The 10,439-nt window shown below is 33.7% G+C and overlaps 1 protein-coding gene across 1 annotated transcript; it reads left to right on the top strand.

Annotated features, from left to right (window-relative positions):
• Positions 1 to 8,535: 8,535 nt before the first annotated feature.
• Positions 8,536 to 9,608, top strand: LOC110008479 (uncharacterized). Its single transcript, XM_088850638.1, has 2 exons — positions 8,536 to 8,802; positions 9,060 to 9,608. The coding sequence occupies exons 1-2, from the start codon at positions 8,561 to 8,563 to the stop codon at positions 9,430 to 9,432; spliced, it is 615 nt and encodes a 204-aa protein (XP_088706764.1). The 5' UTR covers positions 8,536 to 8,560; the 3' UTR covers positions 9,433 to 9,608.
• The last annotated feature ends 831 nt before the right edge of the window (positions 9,609 to 10,439 follow it).

A 10,439-nucleotide genomic window follows, 5' to 3' on the forward strand; every position in this document is an offset into this window, starting at 1 on the left:
AATAGGATTGTTCGGCCGGGTTCGAGTAGGGCTAGCATTGCCCCGAAATAGTGTAGGCTTTACTCAAGCCAGGCCCTAGCTCCGAATTCAGTTTCCTGACACGAATGTATGCCAACAACACTCGAGCGTAGCTCACACAAAAAGATTTAGACCTCATGTATGAAAATTAATATTTTAATTTACATAAGATATCATCATCATCAGTATCATCTGATCTCTATCCAAACTATTTGAGGTCGACCACATGAATCCTAACTTCAAGACTACGAAAAGAGTGAGAGTGAAAAATCGTTACCCCCAAAAAAGATAAGACCTGGGCCACAAATTGTGGCCCGACGGCTAGGCCATAATCCTGTCCGGCCCTTATTTCTTTCTGTTTCCTTTTGTATTTCTTTAATTTTACCTGCCCAGCCCCGCGTGCCCTAATAGAGCTAAGACTAGGGCTGGTCTGGCCCGTTGGCATCCTATATACATAGAACTTAAACCTTTTCCTCATTCTAGTTCGAGTTTAAGAAGTACCTAGTACCAACTCTAATAACAATAGAACTTCAACTACATTTTAATCTTAAACATTATCACATACTAACCATTTTCCAATACCTTGCAGCTTTCGTGTTGAGTACAGTTTTAAATCTTAAAAGATGCAAGAGAGAGATGTATGGAGATTACCCTCTTCTAGGGTCTATGAGGGAGTCTACCTCAAAACAATATATTTACATGACCCAAATAAATTATTCTCTTGTCTATTATATAGTTATAGAAGAAAACAAGTCAAAAATATAACTTCTGCTTTCAAAAGCCTTATGAATTTCAAATCCTGGCCCTTTCATCTATTTAATATTTAGAAAAGTACATAAAGACATTACTTACGTTTAGTATAAGGTGGTCATAATTAATCTTTACCATTGGATGTGAAATTGGGTGGCAGTATTTATTTCATTGCACAAGCTCAAAGTTCAAAAGAAATTTTTTCGAACTTTAAGATACACCCAAGCTATCAAATTTCACATTGGATGGTTGTAAGTAATTGTGACATCCCTATACCAATGGTAAATGGACTCATTGTATATACATATTTAACTTCCAACTATACTCAGCAATTCTCTATAACTAAAAAAAACACAAATATATCTGAAGAAAACTACAAACCCAAAATGATCTCTAACCTAAAATCTAGAAAATAGTAAAATAAAAGAATAACACCTTATTATACACCAATTGCTACATAGAGAAGAAAGGAAAGAAAATAAATAAATCATAAAACTAGAAAATGAAATTGAAGGGATGAGAGATTTTAAATAAATCATAAAAATAAAAATGAAATCGAAGGGATGAGAGATTTGAACGGGTCGATAAGTGAGTCCATCCCAAAAAATAAATTTTTCTCTTTTCTTTCTAATTTTTTATGGCACAATAGTTTTTCAAAGCCTAACTTGCTCATGAAGAAATCTCTGGTGAATATTAAATTCATTCCTTTCATCTATAGAATATTTAATTTTTAACTATACCCTTTAATTCTCTACAACTAAAAAAGACATAAATACCCCTAAAAAATTATAAACTTAAAATAATCACAAACTTAAAACCTATAAAATAGTAATATAATATTCTTGGTACTTATATGGTATTTATGTATGGGTGTGGTTTGTATAAGGCTGAGGCCCTAAACCTTGGGGCCACAGATACTATAGAGCATTGAGCCAAAATTTGGAAAGGTGTTTCATGAAGCCGCGGCTTCATACAATAACATGTCAAAATTCCCCAAAAAAAACATGATTCTAGTGTTGGAAAACCTACAAATCAATCACCTCCACCTCGACAATTATGGACCATGGAAAAGATACCAAAAATAGTTTATCTGAGAAACAGGCTAGAGTCGCAACCCCATATCGTAGTCATCATATTGTGGTTCTCTTTCCTACTGACTCCACCCCACTAATTCCTTTAAAAAATTAACCCCTAAACTATTTGAAGACATGGGTAGAGGTATGTCTTCTCTACTTAATTAACCAAAAAAAAAAAAAAAAGGAGATTTTCTATAAAGATACTATTTATCTTTTGTACGTAAATGTCACAATCATTCTCATTCATTAAATGTCAAGTTGTATGGCTTGGGATGAGTTACAAAGTCCAAGAATTATTTTTTTTAGAACTTTGATCTATTCAATGACACTCTTACAACCACTCATTTTGAAATTTGAAAAAAAAACATAATTATAATTTCTATGTACAATAAATAGTATCTTTGCAGATTTGTAAGCCATTACATAGCATTCCAATGTCATGTCCATTTTTCCAATAGGTTTTGTGATGCGACTCCGCTAAATATTTTAGAGCCGCGGCCTAATCAAATTCGGTATAGAAGGTGAGATGCCCCGCATGCACACGAGAAGTAGTGGGAGAAGATTATGTGTCACTTTACGTGGCAAAAAAGTTTATATTTTGCTTTTAGATTACTTTTAAATCGCATTAAAAGTGAGTGTGCCCCACACGCATCAATAAAGACTTACTTTGAGAGGATTTTTTTGTCTGAAATTTAAAATATTATTTTTTAAAAAAGTTAAAATTTAAGTTTTTTAACGCTTAAATCTCATTATTTAAAAATTAAACAGTATCTATTCAATCTCAATATATTATTTTTTTTCAAGTATTGGCATCATTAGTATTTCGTTTTTAAATTGAGGTTAATCTATGTATCTGGGTAGGGTTTTATCAAAGGGAGTAAAATTGACATTTTATTCTTGGCAAGCATACGGTCTACTTTTGCCAAAAGTTTTTATGCTCCCAAGAGCATATTGTCCATTTATTCCCTCTGGTAAAACGCACTCTATGAGTAATTGTAGGTTCCCAAATTGTGCGGATGTAACATTTCTATCCCATAGACTAACCTCAATTGATTTTCTAAATTACACATGCTGCATGTGAAAAATAATAATGTCTCAAGATTGAACAAAGACCTTTCAATTTTTGAGGGTGAGATCTAAGTGTTAGAATATTAAAATTCAATTTCTCTTTTAAAAAAAATCATTTAGTAATTTTTAGCTGGTTCCCAAATTTTCAAATCAACAAAATCCACCCAAGTAAGATTTCTACCCAATAGAGTAGATATATAGTATAGGCCTGCGAGAGCAGAATATACATGGTCGTTTTACACTTTGGACCCCTGTCATTCCTGGTAAGGTGAGAGCGGAATCCTAGTTGTTGAGACGGTTGGTCGGCCATATTGTTTTGTGCCAAAAATAAAGAAATCAATGCTCCTATTTACAAATGAAATGTAAGTGGTGACCTTCTATATTTGATTTCACACTACTTTCTATGATCTGAAAATGGTGACTCAGGTGGTTTTCTTGGATAAAAATAGAGCTAAAAGAAAGCAATGCTGCTATTTATAAATGAAATGTAAGTGGTGATCATCTATATTTGACTTTGCACTACTTTCCATGATCTTAAAATGGTGATTCAGGTGGTTTTCTTTGATAAAAATAGATAGCTCTTGTTGGGTTTATGTGGCCTTTAAAGACCTTATGAGTGTGTAATGAAAAACATTTAATAGAGTGGAATATAAATTCAGTAGGAGTGTGGTCCCTCGAATACCATATTAAGCAAATGTTATTTGCGTATAACGGATTGTGCTTGGCGATCTAGGCCAGTCGGTTGGAAAACCTAAGGTACCTGGGCATAAAAAATAAACGGAAAAGGGTTTTTGGGTTAGCCCTTGATGAGGTCGGAGTTTATGCCTAGATGAGTGAGCCGAGGGACAGTGTAACCCTTGTGTGTGATGGTCGGCCTATAGAGATGGCGGCCAAAACCTCATCCATGTTCCATCACACGACATGCATATAGATAGATCGTTCGAAAAAGCTAGATATCCACCTTTGGGTGAAGCATATGCATGTGCAAGAGATACCCCTATGCATCATAGAGCTATGGTCGCATCAGGTCGTGGTGACCTTAACTTGTCTCTAGGGGAGGACCTGTAATCCACAGACTGGGATTGCAACTCCTTGGCTCATCGATCAGACTTTGGTGACCCACTAATGAGCTCCTACTTGGACTGTGGGTCATGGGAAACACTAGGTCGGTTCGATAAAGCAAGTGTAGTCTGTAGTCCAAAATTGAAGGTGGAGTACCCTGTGATCGTTGATTGAATTCCTGAACCATATGGATCCACTTCCCATCATATTAATTTAATTATGTTGATTTTATTATTAAATTACTTTAGATTTATTATTTGAATTTTTGTAAGTCATTTGATATTTTATTTCTTATTTTTGGACTTATAAAAATGAAGTTATTAATTTACAAAGTTATAATGTTTTAAAATTCACTTTGTTTAAATTTTAAAATATTTCTTAAAAAAAATATAGACATGGGGCCTATAGTGCACATGGGCCCACCATGTGGGTATTAGGTGGGGCCCTAGATACCATCCATGGGTAGCATGCTCCACCCTTGGATACCTTATCTTGTTGCTTTGTCTTCAAGTTTGTTAAATATGGTAACTACATCTTGTAGCATCTGGTCAAATATTGATTAGGAAATATTGACCATATCTTATCTTGATTATTGAAATAATATCTTGACTTGATATTATTGAAATATTCTTATGGAAAATATGAGATGGAATATGCAATTTATGGTATGCATTATATCTTTAATGGTATTTAAATGTATTGATGGGAAAATGGTTTAAGGAAAAAGGGATAATGGTTTATGCACCTTCTATAATGTTGATAGCTCATCTGTGAAATGGATGACTCAAATCTGTCACCCCACAAGTCACATTGATCAACGATGCATATTCAATCTCAAGAAAGAGACAAACTTTGGGAAACCCTAAAAAAACCCTATACCTAAATTTTACTATAAAAATAGGTGCTTTCCCCCATCTCATTACACCTCTCTTTCTCGCATAAACTCTCTCTCTCTTCCCTAGGGCCCACTCCCCTCTCTCTCTACTCTCTTAGTTTCTCTCTCTACTCTTTCTCTCCCCTAAAAATGACCCTAGGCGGCATGCCCCAACATAGAGAGTCTCTCTCTCTCTCATGATCTAATCTAAGGGTTGGAAAAAATTAGGGTTTTAGCCTAATTATTTTGGAGTTAAGGGTTTTGTAGAGATTTAAGGGTGGTAATCTAGTTTGGCCGAAATTAGCTTTCCCGATTCAAGATTGAAGCTGGACCGATGTGGTGACTCCGTGTGGGGTATAAAAAGCCTGGTTGAGGTAATCTCTAGCATCTTTTCTTTTAATTATTTGTTCTTTTATTTTATATTCTCAAGCACAGTATTAGGTTGTATGAATGGCATCAAGTAGTTGAGAGTTATTTTATTGATGTGTTATTTAATTTTTGGAATTTCTATTGCTTGTAAAAAGACCATCTGTGAGTGATCTTGTTGCGAAAATTATAAGGGGTGATTATTATTTAAAAAAAAAAATTGTATTTCTCCGGCAAAAAATTACATAGATCTTTCTTTCAGCTCCATCACCAATAAATAAATAAAAAAAGATGGTGATTCAGGTGGTTTTCTTTGATAAAAATAGATAGCTCTTTCACCAATCCGAAAAAAACATGTACATGGCTCTATCCACTTTTATACGAAAGTAAATGCTTTTCCGACACTTGCGGTTTCAAGATTCTCCCGGGATTTGAAAATAGGGAAACGTTTCTATACTTCCCCCACTGCATAGAAAATATATACTTCTCCCTACATCCAGCTGTACAATTTAGATCAAGTGAGCCACTGACAGTTTGATCTAGATCGGACGCCTCAGCATATTTTATTTTTAATCTTTTCTAGTTATTATATAAATATGAAATTTGGTACATATCATCATCTCAATGGGGCGTGCCTGAAAAAACATTAACAAAAAAAAAGAAGCAATCCGATAAAATACAATAACCAAAATACCCTTGAAATTTTCAGCGGCATTTTGGTTGTTTTATTTTATTCGGAGTATTGTTTTTATATTTTTTACAAATGCAAGTTTAAGAGAGAAATGGATGCTCAAAACTTAGTGCCAAAATAGTTTATAGAAAAAATAATAACAACATAGTATAGAGACGTGACATTGTGATTGGATAGGAGGAAGTAAATAAATTTCATGTAGTAGGAGAAATATAGAAAGCTTGCCCTTTAAAATAGAACCTAAATAAAGCTTCAGTAAATGCGGTTTATATAAGGTGTCTATCTTAAATAATTAAAATAAGGCAGTAATACTGAAAGATGCAGTTTTGGGTGTCAAAAGATACAGTTGGGTATTAGAAACCTCTCGAATAGCCTGAAGAACTATTTTTACCATTAATTGCAAAATTTGAAGTTCAAAAAAATAACGTAGATCGAGTAAATCCATAAGCATTTTGAAATTTTTGAAAATGGGTGCTCATGCTCAAGTATTTCTTAAATCCAGCATAAAAGTGGTGCATCTCTATTATCCGTTTGGAGCACAGGTGGTAGAGTTTACATCTAGTATTTATATTATTTGTGCCTTATACCACCATCAAACTCCTAATTAAAAATTTGAAATCTTGCACCAATATAAGTTTATGTACCATGCAACATTTGTATGAATATTATTGATGCATATTTCACCATTGAACATACAAATATCGTACACTTTATTGATGTATGTACTGTGTGGTACGAGAAGTTTGTATAAGTAGCAACTCTATAATGTAGAAGTAAGTTGCACCTTAAAAATCTACAAGAAAGGTTGTTTCGATGTCGAAAAACCCTACAATTGATCATCTCATCTCAGTTTTAAGATACATGGATGTGAAGAAACAAACAGGATTCTAGATCCTAAAATTGGTGCACTTGTAAAACACCATCTAGACAATCTATTTTCAAAAAATTAAGTGTTTATAGAGCTGCTCGATCTATACCGTTTTAACGCTTTAAATTCACAATTAGGAGTTAAAAAATAATTTTTGTAGGCCAATGTAAAAGTTTTTGGCACCAAAACCACCTCTTTTAGCAGGATTTACAGACATGCCTTTGATTGTTGAAGGTTGACATCTTGTACAATTAAAATAAGATGCAATTATTAATTTTGGTGTAAAAAGTTCTTAAGATGGCTTGAGAATCTATTTCCATTGCTAATTATAAAAATTTAAGTTCCAAAAAAGGTTCAAAACAAGTAGATCTCTATATACAAATGAAAATATTGAAAATGGGCAGTCTAGATAATGTCATACAAGATGCAATAATTTTTTGACTCATAATTTTTTAATTTTTTTTCCATATATCTCTATGTCGAAATGATTAATTAGGGGATTTTCCAACATTAAAACAACTTTTGTCCGATGAATTATTAAGATGCACCATAATTCTACAATTTAAGGTTGCAACCTAATATAATTGTTTTCCTTTCTTAAAACCCTTATCTATTAACACGCATTTCTAAGTAATTAATCTTTTTCTCCTTCAATCTTGGTTGTCCAGCCTATGCCACACTATGTGTCGATAGCCTTAAAAAATCATCTATCATATTTTTAATCTACAATGGCCATCATCACATGTATTTTATTTATGTAAATGTATGTAATAAATGATGTACATATATATGTGGTGCATGCTTTTACATGCTTTTAGAATGGGTGTGGTTTGCATAAGGTTGCAACCTTAAACAATCAAATTAAGGTGGACATTTAAATTTTATCATAAATGTAATTTTGGTGTTAAAAAATATTTTTAGGATGGCTCAATATTCTATTTCATCACTGATTATAAAATTTTAAACTCAAAAAATAGTTCAAATCAAATAGATGTTTAAACACATGAAATTCTTGAAAATAGACGATCCAGATAATATGTTGTAATATACATTATTTTTAGACTCAAAATCTAATTCTATTTTCATAGTCATACATCTCAATGTCGAGTTGACAATTAGATGTTTTTCAAATGAACATGGTTTCTATGCGGCTAACCCGTATATATTAGAAATGAGGGCTTGGCAATAAATATATTTTTTAGAGATAATTTGATCCTAATTTTTAGAGAATATATAATCTTTAATGTGGAGATCATGAATATGAAAACTAAATACAAAACTGAAAACTAGAAACAATAATTATATTAAGAAAACATTTGAACCGTTAGTTACACTTGATTTTAGATGGACCACCTATTTGCATCCATCTTTAAAATGGATGCTTTATACATCTGGATCACATATTGTAGAAACAAATGTTAGTCCAGCCCGCATGAAACAATTTTTCTTTTCTTATATCAAAACAACCATTTATGATGAATTTTAAAGTACACCTCAATTCTACATTTTAAGGTTGCAACCTAATATAAACTTTTTCTTTTTCAAATTTAGACCGGCAGGTTCTAGAAAGTACTGAATTATACCAAAGGAAAAGGCAATCCTATAAGCTAAAACAGGTGGCCTCCCTTTATACCTTTCAGATTTTTTTTTTTACCATTGAATCCATCAAAACAACTTTCTTTTCATGGAATTTACCGTTGTAAAAGAACCCCACCACTTTTTCTATATAAACTTTCTCCTCCTCCAGTGTTCAATCAGAGATCTGGGGAGCTTCATCCTGTGCTTCAATGGCAATTCGAAAGCCAGTCCTCTGTGTTCTTTTCTTGCTTTCTCTGCTCCTTGTTTCGTCAGGTTCACCTCTCTCTATCCTTCACTTCAATTCTAGTTTTTTTATTTTTTTCCTACTCATATCCACTGATGATTCAAAAATAGGGTCCCATTGTTTCAAAGATGGCAGATGTTTTGCAAAACCATATGATTCCCTGGTCTCTCTCTCTCATAAACACACACACCAATCATTGATAGTATGGTAGCATTAGTAACATGGATGGATGTATGTGTCCATGAGTTTTGCTTGTATCGATAACATAATAAGTAACCATTATTCTTGAAATCTGTGTTAATATCACCTAAAACCCTACATGCCTCTTTAAATGGTGTTTAAGTGTGTCGTATCCAAAAAATTAATATTAAGATTGGTATTTCTGATAACACTAGCACACACATATATGTGTCTATATAAGAATGGTGATAATATGGTCTCATAAAAGGATACCTATTCTAATGTGCATATTCTAACAAGGATTTCAAGACATTCATAAATATGTACTTTGGATTTTTGGGGAAGAATATGTACATTAGAATTAAGGAAGAAAGATACATGTACATTAGGACATTTATGAAGTTGCAGGAGGTGGCATGCACCATCAGACCTAAGGAAAACATTTATAAGAGGCCTAAGGAAGAAAGAGAAAATGAGTGTGTATATGCAGAGATGGGGAGGGTGGTGGAGGGGAGAATTTGCGAGTCACCGAGCATTGAGTTCCAGGGGCCGTGCATCATCCGAAGCAATTGCGCCAATGTCGGCAAGACGGAGGGCTTCGAGGATGGCCATTGCGAAGGCATCTGGCTCATCTGCATGTGTACCGAGCAATGCTGATCGCTCTCTCTTCATGGTTTGGTATGTGGTGTTTTAAGGAATAATTGAGAAATTAAGGCTTGTGTACTAGCCTTTGTGGTGAATAAAAAGTGGGAGTCTTGTTGTTAAGGTTTGAATTTAGGTTTTCTGAGAGTGGGGTTCTGGATTGTTAAGCTTTATGGATGTTCTTGTCGTGAGTTGTGGTCTAATGGCATCTCTCTCTCCTTTTGGTTATCTATCCCAAATTCTCAAAGCCCAGGTTTAGTGATTTTCTTTTAGCTAGAATTTGAGCACGTAAAGAAGGGAAATTACTTTCTACGGCTGCAGCTTTATAAGTAATTACAAGGCCTAGGCTTTAGGAAAACAAAGTAAAACCTCCTTTCAAATCCTCATCCAGAAAGCTTTTTAATCTTCACGATCGTTCTAAAATTAATTTCCAAACGTCAATGATGAAATTTGGACTTCAAATTTCATGATTTAAAGTAAAAATATAAGAGTTGCAGGAGGTGGCATCAAATTTCTTTCAAGGATTTTAAGTTGCAACATCTCAAAATATCGTAAATGCCATGCCAAATGATTTCTTACACCTACGGGTGTATACTACCCATCTACTCACTCAGCCAAAACATACGCGGGGATCATCTTTTAGATCTCTAATTTTGGATATGTGATCTCTAGAACCTGACAACCAACCTCAAAAAAAACAAAAAAAATTAACTCTCACTCTCCATGCACTTAAAAATTCGATCCGAATATTGCGTTGGAACTACCCAATTTTTTGAGGGATTGATCTACATATTTAATTTTTTTTTAAAAAAATCCTCCCTAGTAAGTGTTTTGCCCGTGTGCTCCCAAGGGAGCATAGTGTATGCGCTCAACACAAATTCTTATCATTTTTCTCCCATTTGAAGTTTTGCATAAATGTTTAAGGAATTATCCAAATTTTGCACTGTTTATTTTGTAAGCAGAAGGTTTACCTATGTTCCATGATTTGGAAAGCAATGGTTCTACGAGAACCCAAACACGAC

The sequence above is a fragment of the Amborella trichopoda genome, chromosome 11, assembly GCF_054954075.1.
Source record: "Amborella trichopoda isolate Santa Cruz 75 chromosome 11, AtrichopodaSantaCruz75HAP2 v2.0, whole genome shotgun sequence".
In the NCBI taxonomy this organism is placed as follows: domain Eukaryota; kingdom Viridiplantae; phylum Streptophyta; class Magnoliopsida; order Amborellales; family Amborellaceae; genus Amborella; species Amborella trichopoda.